This window comes from Neodiprion virginianus, chromosome 4 (assembly GCF_021901495.1).
Source record: "Neodiprion virginianus isolate iyNeoVirg1 chromosome 4, iyNeoVirg1.1, whole genome shotgun sequence".
In the NCBI taxonomy this organism is placed as follows: domain Eukaryota; kingdom Metazoa; phylum Arthropoda; class Insecta; order Hymenoptera; family Diprionidae; genus Neodiprion; species Neodiprion virginianus.
The window spans coordinates 33,718,874-33,735,666 of NC_060880.1; the positions used below are offsets into that span (position 1 = coordinate 33,718,874).

A 16,793-nucleotide genomic window follows, 5' to 3' on the forward strand; every position below is an offset into this window, starting at 1 on the left:
GACCTCGAGAAGCACCGGCAAGACGAGCCTCCGAAACTTCCCACAGTCGCGTTACACCAGCAGTAAGTATCTGCCGTTCGACGAGCGACACGGTAAGCCTCGTTAAAAAAATGAAATCTTTCATCAAATACTCGCCGAGCAGTGATTTCCCCCTGGAAAATCTCCCCTATGGAGTCTTCTCCACATCGACTAACGTGAGTACCGCCAAATAAGCATTTGTACATCGTCAGAGACCACTGGTCGCTAAATAAATATCTCGGAGCGAATCGCTGTTGCCAAGCTAATGTTAGTCGCTCGCTGCTACCGCAGAATCGTGAGTCGCTAGTGCTTGTTAGCCTCATAAATGGTATCGCGAACGAGCGCGCATGTGTTACGCAACCTTGTCAAATCCTCACCCACCAGTCGGTGACTCTACTCGTGGACTGGCAATGAACATGACCGTGTGATTATGCTGCATGACCGAATTAACGAAGAGATGTTGTTTTAACGGAAATTTAATCGCTGATTCCATTTCTGCGCTTCATTGAACTGCCTCGTTATGCTCTCGGAAATCAGGGCATTGCAATTTCATTTTCGCAAGCTCAATATTCGCCTACTGCCATCTGTCGTTGGCCCTACATGTGAGACCAGCCGAGTGTCCGAATCAATACGAAGGTACATGTCGAGACCTTGCAGCTTTGCAGCTTTGCAGCAGTAGCCTAACGTATCGACTCGGTTCTAAACGGCTATTTTATCAACGGGATATCACCGTTGGATATCTTGCCGGTAGTTCTACGTTGAACGGAAAATATTTATCCATTGCAGCCCGTGAAAAGAATAGGCGTCGCGATTGGATCAGAAATATTGGACCTCAAGGCGGTGGCTCATTTGTTTACGGGTAAAATTCTTGCTGGAAAACAAGATGCGTTACGTCAGGAAGCCCTCAATGATTTCATGGCGCTTGGCAGGCCCGCTTGGACTGAAGCCAGATCCACACTGCAGGATCTACTCTCGGCGGACAATCATACCTTGCAGGAACCGGAAATACGCTCTAAGTGACCAGAAAATTTATCCGCTAAACCTATTCCGTTGAAAGTCTGTGGACGAAGCTTGAACGGATAATTTGTTAACTGAATAACTTTTGTCTGGCCAAGAGACTTTGTTCGAAATTTTCATCCTGCGTTCAAACTATTTGAAATTATTCAGATGAAGCCAGCACTACAATTCGATCACTATTCATTTCTTCATGCACCTCTGTAATTATGCAGACTTATCACAGACTTTGTTCCGGACCTATGCGTTCAACTATCAAACCAACACAGTTCTATCTCCATTTCTCTGTTTTCTCAGAGTATTCGTGCAGCAAAGAGACGCAGTGATGCATCTCCCAGCGAAAATAGGTGACTACACAGACTTCTACTCGTCGATTCACCACGCGACTAACGTAGGGACGATGTTTCGTGGAAAAGAGTCGGCTTTGATGCCAAATTGGTGAGTCCCGGACCAGGAAACCCCCTTAATTGGATCGGGCAATAACCCAGCGAAAGCTTAAGATTTCTAATTTGTCATTCTGTACAGGAAATATCTTCCGGTTGGGTATCACGGAAGAGCAAGTTCGGTCGTTGTTTCTGGGACGCCTATCAGGAGACCGCGGGGTCAGACACTTCCGGTGGATGGGGCTGCCCCCGTTTACGGTCCATGCAGGCTGATGGACTTCGAACTGGAAGTCGCCTTCTTCGTTGGGGGGCCGGCAACCAGACTGGGAGAGAGTATACCGGCCGTGAGGGCCTACGACCACATATTCGGAATGGTGACGATGAACGATTGGAGCGGTAGGTAATTCGCCGGTGATCGAGAGAGCATGATCGATGGCATGGGCGACAAGGAAACGATGCGCAAACTAAAATCACGCTTTCTGTAAACAGCCAGAGACATACAGAAGTGGGAATACGTTCCGCTGGGTCCATTCACAGCCAAGAATCTCGGGACAACGATATCTCCATGGGTCGTTACAATGGAAGCCCTCGAGCCATTCAAAGTTCCAAACATGCCGCAAGATCCGGCCCCGTTTCCCTACCTACATCACGAGGGTTCTTGCAACTTTGACATCAAACTGGAAGTTGATATCAGAGGTAAAGTTTTACGAGGAATTTTGTGTACAAAAAAATGCTCTCTTCTCAATTCTCGTCCTCCAGGTCCTCAGGGCGTCGCCACCACCGTGACCAGGAGTAATTACAAATTCATGTACTGGACGCCGCAACAACAGCTTGCTCAACATACCGTGACCGGATGCAATTTGAATCCTGGTGACCTGATGGCATCAGGAACAATCAGTGGCGAGGTATGGTAACAAACCCAATAGTTTTATGTCGTATTTTGCAAGTCTAATGCCGCCTTCCTCTCGCAGACGGTCGACTCTTACGGATCAATGCTTGAGCTCAGTTGGAAAGGTACGAAGCCGGTACCCCTGAAAGACGGAACTGTCCGAAAGTTTTTGCAAGATGGTGATGAAGTATCAATCAAAGGTATATCGACTAAGTTACAGCAGCGTTATTCGAATGATATTCGAGAAGGGAATTCTTGAGCGTTTTGAAACTTTCATTTTGAACGCATATTTACGATCCTATGCTGTATGAGAATTTGAGAAAAGGGGATCGCTTCACTTGGTATTTACGATTGTTGAAGTTTAGACCCTCGGAAACCTCATTCAAATTCGCGGAAACTTATTGAAATATTCTTCAAGTGTACGATTCTTAAATGTCTTTTAGGTTTCTGCGTGGGTGAGAACTATCGTATTGGCTTTGGTCCTTGCGTTGGTAAATTGTTACCTACGAATCCCGAATAAGGAGGCGATTCTGGAGCGAGCATTTTGTACTCCCAACTTTTGTACAATGAAAAAGTATATTTCTTCTGTCAACTTCTTTAATAAATGGAATATTTTTCGCAAGAAAATCTGAATATATCAGTGCGAATAGCCGTCGATAAACTCAAATGACAAAACTGATGTTTAAATTAATTATACCTTTCTGAATGCAGCTTGATATTACAGTCTAGTGAGGTGCCGCCATCCCAGTGACAATTTAACGTACTGGTTTTGCCGTGAACTAGCGAAAGCGGCAATCAGCTCTAAACCGTGTGTCGACAAACTTATCATTCGCTAGAATGAAGTGATATCTTACCGCAGTAACCACATTACTGCCAGAATTGTGAAAACTTCAGGCAAATGTTGATCTACGCCGACTACAACTCTGCTTATTTTTCACCTAGACGTATTTTAATTTCTGATAAACCATAATATTTTTGAACTTGAATAAAGTGCTGAAATACGAATCAAAACTATATTGTATTTGTAAACGCTCTTTCTTCTGCTTATGATAAGCCTTGAAAACTGCCATCACCATTATTCACGAGTTGTTTATCTGGATTATTTCTTCAGCAGTATATGAAATTAAGCTTTTTCCAAAATTTTTCCAAAGTGAAAAAATCGATATTTTGATATTGAAGAAAGAAACCGCTTATTCGGCCCGATACCTAGTCCGTATAATGAACACGCTTTACGATCAAGAAATGGCGAGTAATCAACTATTTTTATCAACACTGCGTAGAATTTAGCTTCTACACAATTGTAATACGGATATTGATCGTGTAAACGCCAGTGGTAAAGAGATCAATAAACGCGGGAGACAGTACACAGTAGGAGCCACACGAAAGTTGCACGCGTTGAACGACGAACAAGTAGAGCATAACATTTTGTGCACGGTAATTATTCTAACTTGACACCTATATTGTAAATAATATTATTGTTAATCGTTGACCCCAAAACGATTTTCACTTTATGAGTAAATATATCACGGATATTAACGCCAGTGCATCAGTTTTCTTTTCTATTCAATTGCGCACTACATCAATGACATGCATAATTACGTACTCCACTTTGTTTACGAACAGTGAACTAGTAATAGAATTATAATATAATCTGAACTTCTTGAAATGTCACAAGTTTTAAAATTATCGCGCCGATACTCACTCTGTCAATCTCAATGCTGTTCAGCTTTTACATAGTTTAAATACACATGCAGTTGTTTAATAATTATGATTTACTCCAAAATCTCATCAGCTATACACAAATTCGCAAAGACAAATCCTAATTAATACTCGAAAGGATGAAACCGAGTACGAAACAACCTACACGGAGCGAATAAAAGAGCAAGTTTTACTCACAACTGCAGAAAAAGAGGGACACATCAGATTTTTTGAGGAAGATATACTTCGTAAAATATAGAATATACTTTATAAACGATGAAAACCGCTGTGTCCAGAGTAAAATCTGCCGTATTTATGGTAAGAAATATAATTGGCATGGGTAAATTGTATCAAAAACTTTCATGTGTCCCTTTTTTCTTTTTCTCTACTCCCAGTAACTCGACTAAAACAGAGAATTCCGTGCGGTTCTTTTTGGTCAGCAACATTATTCCGAACCTTCCGACGTATTCTTACCCCTTTAATTCACGCGTTAAACTTGTCCCAGTAATGTCTGCCAGCAGGCCAACGGCGAGATGGAGCGTTCCTCTGAGTGATGGAATTCACGTGGTGGAATTTGAGCACGGAACAGCAACAGGACGTCGTGTAGTCAAAATAGATGGACAGACCCTCATTCACAGGGACTGGATGTTTCGGCTTGTGGGTGACGAGGTTGTCACTCTGGGAAACACGAAGTTCGTCATCTGCGTCGATCCTCTCCCGGGTACGCAGTCTGTCAACGATGATAGCTCGAATTCAACATTGGTATTGAGTGACAATCGCGGTTACAAAGTCGATAAAACTTTCCAGGTTTGAGGTACTCCTATACTCTGCTGGTGAACAACAAAACCTACGCAAATTTCATACAGTCACAGTCAAAAGTTCTTCAAACTTGGCTGACGCAGGTTGGAGAACAGCATTTTCGGATCGTCCTGGGTAAACGAATTTCCTTTGCTTTCGGTCCTGAACTTTTTCGTGTCGAATGTATGTTCCAATATTACAGACAAGGCCAAGCAGAGCGTATGGATCAATGGGAAGCAAATTGACGTTGAGGTGAGACAACTCTGTGAAATAATTCTGGGAGAAAAAGCAACGTCCGTATCAAATTATCACCCTTATATTTCAGAACGAATTTGTCGACGGTGGAGCGGAGATGTTGTTTTCCGTTGGAGGCGCACCGGCTGTCATTAGAGCTCTCAGCTCGGGACACAGAACTACCGGAGTGAGCCACACGCTGTTCTTAAACGGAATCGAGGTCACCGAACAACAATTGCTACCACAGATGGAAACGAGAGCGAGAGTGAAGAAATAAAATCTCACTTATATGTTGCAAGGGTACTTTCAAAGGACCGATGATGGCAAAAAAAATGTTGATATCTCTACGTGTGCATAAAAATAGTGCCTTATCGTAAAATTACTTCGAGGCACCTAAATTTATTAAAAATCACCTGTAATGCACCGTTTCAACTATTATCGTAAAAAGGCAAAATATCTCTCCTTGTTCATCTCTAAACTTATCCTGTTCTGACATCCAGACCTTCAATTATTCATGAAATGTGAAACGTGTCAACTGTTCTCATACAAAGGATTTTTTCTGCTCAAATTTTAGGCAGGTATTTTATTACTCTATACATCCATGTGTAATTTAAATACCGAATACGCGGTTGAACCAAACGTTGAAAATTGAAAATTTTTCCCAATTCCTATTCCCAATTTTCATCGATTCATTAATCAACCATTATTTCCGCTACAAGAAACTACTTCTCCGAATCCCGTTCACGTGTTCCGAATGCTGGTAAGTTTGTAGAATTGCATGAATCTATCGACAAAACAACGCGATCGATACTGCGGAAATAGCGACAGTGCCATACAAAATTCCTTCATTTCTTAGCAGTCGCGTCGTAGAGGTTAAATCTATTCAGCCTGTCCGGAACAGCGATCGGTTTTAAAATGCAGCGATGAAAGAAAGTAAATTTAATATCTAATAAAGCAACAATCAAAACCCGTGAGAATGTCCTTCCGAAGAGGCAGCATTCTCAGTGTCAGTTCTCGAATGACATTTATGGATGACGAGCCTCACTTTGAGGGTAAGTAAGCTCTTGACTAACACCCTAAAGTAAAATGAACAGTTTCTCCGACTACTCTGCAAATAGTCATCAACGCTCAGCCAAAACCAGGGAGAAAAACAAGGGAAACAGGATCGCATAACGGGCAGAAGTCGTCTTCAGAAACTCGTTCGTGTTACAAATAGGGGTGACAGAGGGTGGAAAGAGCAGAGATGGAGAAGCGGAGAAGAAGGAGATACGCGCCAAGATGTTGGGGCAGTAGAAACAAGGCGGAGGCGGCAGCTTCTGAGGTCGTTATTCCCTCGCTTTCCACCCTCTACTCTCAGACGTTCGTTGTTTTTCTCCACAAATTCATCGCCCCTTGGAGCAGGGTTCGATAACTTGGCGAACCTTCGCCATCCCGCGAACCGTGCAGCTGCTCTCCTTGCATTGAGAGAATCGCAATTGTTCCGATTCTGCTGAATTTTCGCAAATCAATCCAGTCTTGAAACGTGTGGGGCGTTTTGCAGATCTGACTGACGACGAACTGAGAGACACTTTGGAGCAGGCCATTCAACACAATCGATATTTGCAGTTGGAGAATGAAATATTTGAGAGATACCTTCAGCGGCATGATCCTCAAAGTGTGCAGGGTGAGGTGGTGGAAAGTTGCAATGTTTTCTGAAACCCTGTGCCAGCGACCAAATCCTCCACCAATAATTTCGTACTTTGCAGTGATGACTCAGGTTTTGGAGTCAGCTAAGCATGCACAACGAGTGGCATCTCAAATGATACCTATAGCCTCTGCCCTAAGCTTGACCAGCGAAAAACTGGGCCGTGGAACATCGATGAGTGGAAGTACTTTGACTTTCACCGGTAGTCGCAGGACAATTACAAACCAAATATTGCCGAGAGGGTTTCGGTAGGCATTCGCGCTTTCATTGATCATCGTTGTTCGAGAAAATTTTACGAGCCTTCTGTCCCCGCAGAATCTCCATTTCGCATCGGATTGAAATGGCCGAAAATGAAATTGCGGAAATGCGAAAATCTCTCGGCGAGTTGGAAACGCTCGCGGCAAAGACGCGTGCTAATCTTAGGGCTCAAATGGAAGAAGTAGATCTACGGATTAGGGAGACAAACGAAGCTAGGGCTGAGCTAGAGGAAAACGTTGTTAAGAATGGCGTTGATCCACTGACAGGAAGAATACCTGCAGAGAAGTTTGTCAGGTGCGTCGAGAGAGTTAATGATTCATATTTCCGTATAATGCTGGTTTTAAATTTCAGATTCATGGAAGAATGGCTGAGGGCGGCTGATGCCATCATAGAAAAACTGCGACTCAAGAGTGCCTCACTCAAAGCGCAAATCAGCAAAGCCAAACATCAGCTGGCCCAAAAGGAAGAACTGGGAGAAACTCTGCATCCCATTGATTTTGAACAACTCGCGATTGAAAATCACAAGTACCAGGAAAAGATCGATAGAAAGAATCACCATCTGCTGCAAATGAAGAAAATCACAGGCACGTATTTATCAATCAAACCAACCGATGTCTCGTTGTTGTGTATCGCGATCACGGTGGTTCAAAGACTAAAATGTATCTCCAGGACGCTGCAGCCTGAGCTTGTCAAACCACAAGCAAAAACTTGCCGAACAAATGGCCGTGTTAAAATCAATCAAGAAAGAAATCGCCCGCAAGCAAGCTCAGATAGAAAAGTTCAACAACGAAGAACACAGGACGGCCATTGATTCGGAAAAAGCTGCTAATCAACTTCGTCAAATAACAGAGTTAATGGGCGAATATACGGTAAGCAAACGAGTTCTGAATTATTTATCGTCAGTTGATCTCTAAACGATGGAGGTATCCTTGAAAAATTTACCGATCGTTAAGGAACTAATATGACAACTTGAAATTGGGTAATGTGTATTTACTCAGTAATTATTGGCAAAAGTTACTATGCAATTTGTTTGAGTTACCACCAATAACAATTATTTCAAGGTGCCCGATCTTATTGAGTTTGTAAAGATGCAAGACGAACTAGCGGAAATGCAACGAACGTACAAGCGATTGCAGAGACACCATGAGGTGCAACAAAACGCCATCAAAGCTTTTAAAAATCAATCGAAAGCAGAACCCGACATAATCCAGTCAAAAAAATATAAGGAATCGCGAGTAAAGTATGTTATAAAAAGAAACTTATGCGCAGACATAAGTCTACTATTATTTAACTGAAACGTACCTTACAATTTTCAGATACGAGGTATAAATGTGGGACTAAAATTCAATACAGTGAAGAGAATTGTCGGCAAATTTTCGAATGTCTTTTCACACTACCAAAAATATATCTATCGCAACAAATAGTGTGTAGTAACATAGGGTTACTTTGTTTAAACAAGTTCGATATCTTATTTATTGGTGTATATAGTTGCTCATTACAACGGTCGAGAAAAGTGCATTAAGTATAGTGTGGTTTTCGGTTTATAAATCATAGCTGCTATCGCGGAAATTTCTTCTGAAATTTCGAGATCCCAGTCGGTGAGCCCGACAGCATAACTATAGACTGAACGTTCATCTGCCACCTACTGGATGCTGTGAGACCTGGAAATGTATCGAGCAACCTCAATGCGCAGGGCAAATGCGCCGGTGGCAATGACATCTGTATGCTTCTGTGTATCGAGAGCACACATTCCTCGGTGTGTAAGATTGCTTTAAAGAGCATAGTTGCCGCTTTGAGTTGTCGCGGGAGGGGAGTGAGACTATTTCCACTCCGTGCATAGAGGAGATGCTGCAATGACAAAGTACTCGACATAATGAACTCACAAAGACCCTGCGGCTGTTTCGTCCCATCAAACTCTCGCGAGCAGTTTGGATGACTAGACGCTCGCGGGCGTCGCGGGATGAAGTTACGACTGAAATAAGGTATGTGATTGCGAAGTGATCGCAGTGGGTGCAGATCAGCATAATCAGAGTTCGTGAGAAAGGGCGGAAAGCATAAGCTCGGTATTCGGCCATGAAACCACGTGGAATATCTCTGCTTCTCTTGATCCTCTGCTGCCACGCTATTCTCTCGGGGTCAACGAAGTACCAGCAGACTTCGGCCGACGATGAGGACGACCGGGACGAAGACGAGGACGAGGACGACAGCAGCGAGGGTTACCAAAAACCCGAGGTCGACGACGACGGACGGATATACAAGAACCCGCGAAACTCACCGTCCTCGATGTGCCCCCGAGACGAGGAGCAGGCCGATCGTCTCAACCAGAAGTGTCTGAGGAAGTGCTTGACCGACGAGGACTGCAAGAGCAAGAAGAAGAAGTGCAGGTGCGACGGTGCTTGCGGTATGTCCTGCATAAAGCCGGACCGCGAGTGTCCCGAGCTCCAAGAAATCTCGTACGCGATGATGACGGTCACGGGTAGATTCTTCGGCGACACCGTGCAGTACGTTTGCGATCCAAGCTACTTCGCCGTCGGTCTTTCGGTGCGTTCCTGCAGGGCGGACGGCCAGTGGACCGGCTCAACGCCGTCCTGTAAAAAGGACAACAACACCTTTTGCGGCGAACCACCGAAGGTCACGAATGCCAGGAACAACGCCCTCCCGGAGCAGACGACCTTTGACCTTGATAGCACTGTGCGGTACTTCTGCAACCATGGATACGCGACCGACGGCTTTCTGATCGCCAAGTGCTTGACCAAAAACAAGAACCCGGCCACCTGGTTTGGTCCCGATATATCCTGCAAGCCAAAAGACTGCGGCCCGCCAACCAACATCGCCAACGGATGGCACGCTGGTAGTTTCCACTGGTACATTAGATTTAGTGCTTGTAGCTGGTTGGTAGACGAGAGCTTTGCGCTGACTCGATGCAGATTGCGCTAGTTTTTCCAGCCTCATATTTTTCTTCCGAAGGTGAATGCTACATCTACAACTGTCGCGTGTCGTACCACTGCGCTCAGGACTTCGAAATGGTTGGTAAAGAAGAGAAGGTCTGCACAGCGGACGGCACCTGGACACCAAAAGAGTCACCGCAGTGCGTTCAGGTAAGAATTCGTAGGTATCCGTGTACCGAATAGAACCACGTTCAGCCCGATGCGCTGGTTCGGTCGGAATTAGTTAAGAAACATTCGTTGGGTTCCAGGTGAGCTCGGTGCAGTGTCCACCGCCTCAAAATCCACGTAACGGAAAGGCCATCTACACCTCATGCGCCTTCAATGCTATTGTGTCCTACGAATGTCGATACGGATTTGCAGTGGTTGGGGACACCACCAGAAGGTGCTTGGCCGACAAAAAATGGTCGGGCGAACCGCCAGTCTGCGAGGAAATCAACTGCGGGGACCCAGGAACGCTGTACAATGGATGGATCGAGAACATTGAATCAGGTAAATTGATTTCGCCATTCGTGAAGCTGGAACTGTCGGTCGATTGTCATTTGCGCAGCAATTCTTCTGATTTTCTGAGACCTTGAGATATGTACCTTCTTTTGTCACTCGAATGTTCGTTCTTCACTGTCGAGCTCTGCTGGTCGACAAGCGATCAAGAGTTCTAGATCCGGCTGCTGACGAAACATTTCCTTTCTGGTATTCCATAGGTACGGGACTAGGTGCAACGATAATATTCCGATGCAATCCGCACATGAAGCTGGAGGGGAACGCCTCATCAGTTTGCCAAATCGATGGACACTGGCGCTACCCGGTACCGCGTTGTCTGGCCCCCTGCATCGTTCCAAAAATACAAAAAGGCCACGTTTCAGTCGCGACTCGTGCAGACGATCGGATAAACAACGTATCAGTGGTCGAACACGGTGAGAGGTTGGTGGTCGACTGTCAAACGAATTACGAGTTCCCCTCGAACAGAACACCGGTCGAATGCAACAACGGTACCTGGACAGTCATTCCACGATGCAAACCGGCCAGGTGTAAACAGATGCCAAGAGTCCCTCGGAACGGGATGGTAATCGCACCAAAAACGGAGCATGGGATGAGGGCCGTCTTCAAGTGCAAGGACGGGTTCGAGCTCATTCTCAAAGGCGACTCGCACTACGTTCAGTGCAGCTTCGGAAATTGGACAGGCGAGATTCCGTACTGTCGTGAAGTTTTTTGTCCGTTTCCGGGTTTCATACCGAACGGTAAAGTGTTGCTGGTCGGCAACATGGGAGTCTACGACTTACGGCCTTATGTCAAGAAGATTGTTAACAACAAACAGATCATGTACGACTGCGACCGAGGGTACGTCTTGAGTGAAGGAGCTCCTGGAGCAACTTGCATCGGTGGCCACTGGAGCCCGAAGGAGTTGCCCAAATGCGTGCTGGGTCAGCATCCTCGACTACGATGGAGCCGAAGAAAGAGGTCTTTAATCGGCAAGAAGCGCAAGGCTGGTCACGATTCTTGGCAGCATAACAGAATTAAAGAATTCTTTTTCAACAAGATGAGGAAGAAATTTCTTTATTTCAAATTCTATTCAGCGTTAAATCGGCAGCACCGGAAATTGAAAGCGGTGCTTTCACTCTAAATAGATGGTTCAAGATGGGTAGCTGAAAGTACGAGATGCTGTAGAGGATGATGAGCAGATAATAAACTCTAGACAAGTGTAAAACTTGTCAGAACATTATTAAAAACAGCTTTTTCCAATCCGGAGATGTCGACAACCTCAACTAGGAGATCTGACTTCAAGCATATCATGCGGTTTATTGAAAATAAAGGAGTTAAGAATTATCGCACAAGTAGGACAAAATATTACGCTCAAATACGTGCGGGTAGAAATTTATTCAGTGTACATTTAGGATTAAAATGCCGACTTGCTAATTCTCAAAGAAATTTCCCATATTGTGATAACCGGTAAATTATACGCGTCAGGTTAGTGTAATAATAAGTGAGTTCAATAGTTTCACATATCCAATAGGCATCACACGTATTTTAATAAATGAATCTTTTCGTAATCCAGTTCGTGTCGCCCACAAATCCAGTCCAGTTTCATCACCTTATTTCTGCTTGACAAGCGTGTTTAGAAGAGTAAAGTACGTAGCTGCAGCACTAACAATCTGCAAGGATCGTAGCACGAGATCAGATAAGCTAGTGACCGTAATCAAATAATAAATATGACACAATTTTATATCATCGGTATGCTTACGGTAGTTAGCTGAGGCAGATCAAGTCTGAAAAATCCATTAGCTGTAAAGCGAAATGCTTTTTGGGATCGAAGCATCAGAAATTTCAACTGATTGCAAATTTGCTTTCCGAAACATAGCCACGGACAGTTGTAAGCAGCGATTGCTAATAACTCGGTCTTGTCATGAAAATTAAAGCTAGTTATATCGCTCCGTTTATCATGGCTAGGTATAATAATACACAAGAATTATTTCAGCTGTCTGAAAAATTCTAAATGAGATACGTGAAAACAATCATGAAAGTGAATAGTGATAGCAAACAGCACTGTCATTTTTGTAACTGGTAATGAGCTCACTCACCTCGTTGCTCAACATAGTTGAGCACCCACAATAAATTGCACTTTCAGTCAGGAGTACAACACCGTGTGACAATTGTCCTAATGTTTCGAAAAATTGACCGACAGCGAGCATCTAAAAAATCGAAGAGTCCAATTCAGTGTGGGTAAAAGTTAATTTAAACCTTGATTGAGCAACTCTTTACAAAAATTCATACTCTCTAAATATGAAACAGTTATAAGTATAATGCCACTGGAAAAAACCAGTGAATAATCAGTAAAAAAAAATGGTGGAGTCACTGAATCTTGAATGGATATGCAGTTTTTTTTTTTTTTTGCAGTGGTTCACTTATATCTAGAAATCAGTGAATTTTCTCTAATTCAAATTTAGATGGATGAGAGAGTACACTTGGATTAAAATGCAATCTTTGATTTTCATGTACTGTTGATCTACCTGTTGTATCTGGTGAAGAGATAGACAAATCGTGAGAGACGTTACGAGCATTGATGCGAAGAATATTGGACGAAATATTTTTTCTACTCTCTCGCACAACCTGTAGGTATGTGGATGATAAGAACGATATATTCTGTATTGAATGTATAGTATAAGTACTAATTCTCAAACACTAGGATAAATAGGCTTATATACAGCGTATTCAGATAAATCAATACTCATCCATTCAAAACACTTACAAGTACAATTCATTCTGACGATTGACAATCTTGGACAGCCTTAGAGATACTTTACATTTTTGTTCGTCCGAAACAGCTGTCGACGTAGTTTGTTCAATAATATATTCTAAATCGTATTGAAGAAGCTGCGAATAGTTGCAAAATGTTTCAAGATTTACTTACTCTTTATTATTCACTCAAGTGTTTGCTTGCGTGAGGTTTTTTAAGTAGCTGGATTTTAAATACCTTAAAATGAAGACACAGGTGAGTTTGCAGCTGGAAAAACAACGTATCCGTTGATGCTAGGTAAATTAAAAAGAACACTGTTATAGCGTGTTCGACGATCATCACTGGAATGTAATTGCCAACATAATTAATGTCGAAGGGATATTTCACGGGCATAATGGTCGTGAAATTGTACGCGTTATTAACTGTTTTTGATTCAAAATACTGTTCCAACAGAACCCTGAAAACAAAAAACCATCACAATTGCGCAATCTACAATTACCAGTACAGATTTCACCTACTTGTAAGGATTTAGATGAAAAACAGCGGACATTAACATGCATGTTATGAAATAAAAAATGGTCATATGATAGGCCTTCTTCGCCTTGGTCAGCATGACGGTTCTATTTTGCTCCACCTGATACCGGTCCTCCCACATCACCGATAAGCTTAGCAAAATCTCGCGGAGCTGCTTAGCCTGGAAAATGAGACTGAGTCCCTGCAAGAATATTCAACAACTCGGTGAATAATAACTAATGTTGTTGCGGATCTTGGAAACAACACTTATACTACAAGGTCAAGATCATTTTTCAAATAATAACCAATGACATTACTTATGCCTGAGTTTTAACAATAAACTATTACCCCATTTTATTTTATTATTTCGTCCCAATATTTAATTATTCTTAATCTGTACGTTTGAAATTAGATAAATGCGAATGAAGTAATCAACTGATTTCACAATTATCGCTCATTGGTATACCTTAGTTGTTGCCAAATATCCAGAAAATATTGCACCAATTCCACGAACGGTAATTTCCTCGTCGATTTTGAGATTTACAATCACTTGATGCCATTCGCCAACAGACCAAACAGTTAAAAAAGCTAATGTCACTAACCCTAGTGGACGTTTCAACAAATGTTGATCGCCGGAACTTCCTCCAGCTTTCAATAACAACACATTGAGACTCAAGAAATGATCATACTGTTTCTTGGCTTCAGAATCAATCATGGTATCTAGTACTTAGATGTTCAACGGGTCAAGTTTGAATGCACAATGCTAGTTCAAACGTAAATCATCTATTGTCCATTACGTATTTTGCTTGAACAACGATAAAGTGGACTAAATTCGACGGGTGATTATTATGCGTACATTGCATGAGTACTTAATGACAGCCAATTATTTCGGCCAGTTGTGGTATATTAAACTGGAAGAGAAAGTTCAAAACTTTATGTATGGTTTGCTTAGCGTTGCAAATAAGTTCAGCTGTTAAAAAACAAATAGTTTGAAAACTGAGTACCGACGCAACGGCAAGTTGCCGCGCATTGAAACCCACGTGGTAAGGTCAATGGTACTCAATCACATCTTTATTCGAAGAATTTAAAAATCTAGGATTGTTAATCGGCAATGTGAAAATATAGAGAAAATGAAGGAGCGAGATGAAGTAGCTGATGGCATATTTGGACTATACGCAATCGATTTCTGTTAGAAAATTAAGTCGACGTAGTGCATCAAAGAATTGATTCCAGCAATTATGAAAATCGTAAAAATTTTCAGCAACAATTCAAAGGGATAAAGGGGGCTTACCTTTTTTTGGACCGAAAAATTATAATCACAATTGATTTGTATGACCCTTTCCTGACTAATCGGACCCCCAGGAACTCAGAAAATGCAGGGAAAAGAGCGTGGGATCAACAGGAGAGAAAATACGAAGGAAAAAGCACCTGCTGAAAAATGTCGAAATTACAGGTTTTCGTTTTTTGGCTGTAACTTATGATGCGTTGATCGCAGAGTATTGGGACTGCGCCCAATCGATTTCTCTCGCAAAATTACGTCGGTATAGTGCATGAAAGAATTAATTCCAGCACTTTTCAAAATCGCGAAAATTTTCGCCGAAAATGCAAAGGGGTTAGCCTTACTTTTTCTTCATTTTTGGAGCCGAAAATTTTCGGACTCAGATTGGATCTAAATGACCCTTTCCTGACTAATCGGACCCCCAGAAACTCAGAAAACGCAGCGAAAAGACCGTGGGATCAACAGGAGAGAAAATACGAAGGAAAAAGCACCTGCTGAAAAATGTCGAAATCACAGGTTTTCGTTTTTTGGCTGTAACTTATGATGCGTTGATCGCAGAGTATTGGGACTGCGCCCAATCGATTTCTCTCGCAAAATTACGTCGGTATAGTGCATGAAAGAATTTATTCCAGCACTTTTCAAAATCGCTATACCCTCAGCCCAAAAAGGTATCGTCCAGCCTAAAATTCTATCACCAGAACAAATTATTTCCAGCCTTAAACATATCCCTCACCCGCGTTGTACAAAACCCCGAATTCCTACGCGCCATGCCATCCACCACCCGCACCTAGAAATAATACCATTTCCCGATGACCTGCCTACTCGCTCTTCGTCGCTGCTCCGGACCCAATCGGAAATTGAAATGACGGAACTAGGCATACCTAAGCCGCGTAAATTGCTCCCCGAGCAAAGCCTTAACGATAGCTCCGAACCACTCGAAGTCTGGCGCTAAGCCCTCCACTATTAGCAATTATATTCTTTCATTGCCTTATTCTGCCCATAATAATCTGCAGCCATAATATAATCATCAGCACGTTGCATAAGTTTCGTTTATAACATACACAATATCTATCATATATACCACCACATTTATAAGATGTCATATAGAAATTTCTTTTATTCAAATGTATACTGACCCACTTAAACGCGCACTAACATCTAGGCGCTATATTTTAAGACCCTTCTTTGTAATATTCTGTAAGTGATTCAGTACGATAAGATGTCATTTATAAATTTTTTTTTTTTTATTCAAATGTATACTAACCCACTTAAACGCGCACTAACATCTAGGCGCTATATTTTAAGACCCTTCTTTGTAATATTCTGTAAGTGATTCAGTACGATAAGATGTCATTTATAAATTTTTGTTTTATTCAAATGTACACTAACCCACTTAAACGGGCACTAACATCTAGGCGCTAGATTTTAAGAGCTTTCTTTGTAATATTCTGTAAGTGAGTCACTACGTTTCATGGCATTCCGCTTCCGTCCGAACATCCTATTTCGTACCCTCACCGAATGTTCTTCCCCAAGGGGGGGCGTGTTACGTCTACCAGACTTCATATTCCTTTCCCACGCTCTTAGTTACCTTACGCTCTGTAGTCTACTCTTATCGTTCGCGAGTCAGCAGGTTCTCCTGTAACTCGCGGCTAGCTTGCCTGCTACATCCCGCAAAACCAGGCAGATCCATCCCAGCGCTCAAGCAAGACACCTATCCCTCTAAACCAAGACCATACCCTTTTTCCCTTGACCGACTCCGTTGCATTGACCACTAATAAACATATATATACTTTAAATCGTTTACCTTCCCTTAATACTGATCCCTTTCTATTCCATTCCCTTCCTGCA

The 16,793-nt window shown here is 42.6% G+C and overlaps 5 protein-coding genes across 6 annotated transcripts; 4 read left to right on the forward strand and 1 right to left on the reverse strand.

Annotated features, from left to right (window-relative positions):
* The first annotated feature begins 36 nt into the window (after nucleotides 1-36).
* LOC124303861 (fumarylacetoacetase) lies at nucleotides 37-3,318 on the forward strand. Of its 2 annotated transcripts, XR_006908006.1 has the most exons (9): nucleotides 37-194; nucleotides 805-1,034; nucleotides 1,330-1,470; nucleotides 1,558-1,811; nucleotides 1,905-2,111; nucleotides 2,175-2,320; nucleotides 2,387-2,504; nucleotides 2,748-2,878; nucleotides 3,016-3,318. XR_006908006.1 is itself a non-coding variant. In XM_046761627.1 (8 exons), the coding sequence occupies exons 1-8, from the start codon at nucleotides 111-113 to the stop codon at nucleotides 2,822-2,824; spliced, it is 1,257 nt and encodes a 418-aa protein (XP_046617583.1). In that variant the 5' UTR covers nucleotides 37-110; the 3' UTR covers nucleotides 2,825-2,971. The 2 variants fall into 2 exon arrangements, 1 of the variants encoding a protein (XP_046617583.1); XM_046761627.1 differs by lacking the exon at nucleotides 3,016-3,318 and having other exon boundaries at nucleotides 2,748-2,971.
* A 109-nt stretch (nucleotides 3,319-3,427) lies between these two features.
* Nucleotides 3,428-5,466, forward strand: LOC124303865 (fas apoptotic inhibitory molecule 1). The gene is made up of 5 exons (XM_046761631.1): nucleotides 3,428-3,738; nucleotides 4,508-4,723; nucleotides 4,810-4,935; nucleotides 5,003-5,052; nucleotides 5,126-5,466. The coding sequence occupies exons 2-5, from the start codon at nucleotides 4,510-4,512 to the stop codon at nucleotides 5,309-5,311; spliced, it is 576 nt and encodes a 191-aa protein (XP_046617587.1). The 5' UTR covers nucleotides 3,428-3,738; nucleotides 4,508-4,509; the 3' UTR covers nucleotides 5,312-5,466.
* A 401-nt stretch (nucleotides 5,467-5,867) lies between these two features.
* On the forward strand, nucleotides 5,868-8,778 carry LOC124302525 (coiled-coil domain-containing protein 113-like). The gene is made up of 8 exons (XM_046758783.1): nucleotides 5,868-6,086; nucleotides 6,575-6,697; nucleotides 6,780-6,966; nucleotides 7,034-7,270; nucleotides 7,328-7,560; nucleotides 7,646-7,845; nucleotides 8,038-8,216; nucleotides 8,293-8,778. The coding sequence occupies exons 1-8, from the start codon at nucleotides 6,011-6,013 to the stop codon at nucleotides 8,303-8,305; spliced, it is 1,248 nt and encodes a 415-aa protein (XP_046614739.1). The 5' UTR covers nucleotides 5,868-6,010; the 3' UTR covers nucleotides 8,306-8,778.
* A 7-nt stretch (nucleotides 8,779-8,785) lies between these two features.
* Nucleotides 8,786-11,973, forward strand: LOC124302524 (protein lev-9-like). The gene is made up of 4 exons (XM_046758782.1): nucleotides 8,786-9,827; nucleotides 9,944-10,074; nucleotides 10,173-10,413; nucleotides 10,623-11,973. Exons 1-4 carry the CDS (start codon nucleotides 9,050-9,052, stop codon nucleotides 11,540-11,542), a joined length of 2,070 nt encoding a protein of 689 aa, XP_046614738.1. The 5' UTR covers nucleotides 8,786-9,049; the 3' UTR covers nucleotides 11,543-11,973.
* Nucleotides 11,974-12,011: 38 nt separating this feature from the next.
* Nucleotides 12,012-14,381, reverse strand: LOC124302891 (odorant receptor 47a-like). Its single transcript, XM_046759459.1, has 8 exons — nucleotides 14,133-14,381; nucleotides 13,672-13,868; nucleotides 13,391-13,610; nucleotides 13,166-13,290; nucleotides 12,927-13,026; nucleotides 12,498-12,608; nucleotides 12,161-12,316; nucleotides 12,012-12,071 (listed from the first exon to the last, which is right to left on the reverse strand). The coding sequence occupies exons 1-8, from the start codon at nucleotides 14,379-14,381 to the stop codon at nucleotides 12,012-12,014; spliced, it is 1,218 nt and encodes a 405-aa protein (XP_046615415.1).
* Nucleotides 14,382-16,793: the final 2,412 nt, after the last annotated feature.

Excerpts from the sequence above, each read along its gene's own strand:
- LOC124303861 (XM_046761627.1), top strand. The coding sequence starts at position 111 with ATGAAATCTTTCATCAAATACTCGCCGAGCAGTGATTTCCCCCTGGAA. Across the intron at positions 2,112-2,174 it reads ACTGGAAGTTGATATCAGAG|GTCCTCAGGGCGTCGCCACC; the intron begins GTAAAGTTTTAC and ends CTCGTCCTCCAG. Across the intron at positions 2,505-2,747 it reads TGATGAAGTATCAATCAAAG|GTTTCTGCGTGGGTGAGAAC; the intron begins GTATATCGACTA and ends AATGTCTTTTAG.
- LOC124303865 (XM_046761631.1), top strand. The coding sequence starts at position 4,510 with ATGTCTGCCAGCAGGCCAACGGCGAGATGGAGCGTTCCTCTGAGTGAT. Across the intron at positions 4,936-5,002 it reads GCATTTTCGGATCGTCCTGG|ACAAGGCCAAGCAGAGCGTA; the intron begins GTAAACGAATTT and ends CCAATATTACAG. Across the intron at positions 5,053-5,125 it reads GGAAGCAAATTGACGTTGAG|AACGAATTTGTCGACGGTGG; the intron begins GTGAGACAACTC and ends CTTATATTTCAG.
- LOC124302525 (XM_046758783.1), top strand. The coding sequence starts at position 6,011 with ATGTCCTTCCGAAGAGGCAGCATTCTCAGTGTCAGTTCTCGAATGACA. Across the intron at positions 6,087-6,574 it reads TGACGAGCCTCACTTTGAGG|ATCTGACTGACGACGAACTG; the intron begins GTAAGTAAGCTC and ends GGCGTTTTGCAG. Across the intron at positions 6,967-7,033 it reads ATATTGCCGAGAGGGTTTCG|AATCTCCATTTCGCATCGGA; the intron begins GTAGGCATTCGC and ends CTGTCCCCGCAG.
- LOC124302524 (XM_046758782.1), top strand. The coding sequence starts at position 9,050 with ATGAAACCACGTGGAATATCTCTGCTTCTCTTGATCCTCTGCTGCCAC. Across the intron at positions 10,075-10,172 it reads AGTCACCGCAGTGCGTTCAG|GTGAGCTCGGTGCAGTGTCC; the intron begins GTAAGAATTCGT and ends GTTGGGTTCCAG. Across the intron at positions 10,414-10,622 it reads GATCGAGAACATTGAATCAG|GTACGGGACTAGGTGCAACG; the intron begins GTAAATTGATTT and ends GGTATTCCATAG.
- LOC124302891 (XM_046759459.1), bottom strand. The coding sequence starts at position 14,381 with ATGATTGATTCTGAAGCCAAGAAACAGTATGATCATTTCTTGAGTCTC. Across the intron at positions 13,291-13,390 it reads ACCTGTGTCTTCATTTTAAG|CTTCTTCAATACGATTTAGA; the intron begins GTATTTAAAATC and ends AACTATTCGCAG. Across the intron at positions 12,072-12,160 it reads ATCTGCCTCAGCTAACTACC|ATTGTTAGTGCTGCAGCTAC; the intron begins GTAAGCATACCG and ends CGATCCTTGCAG.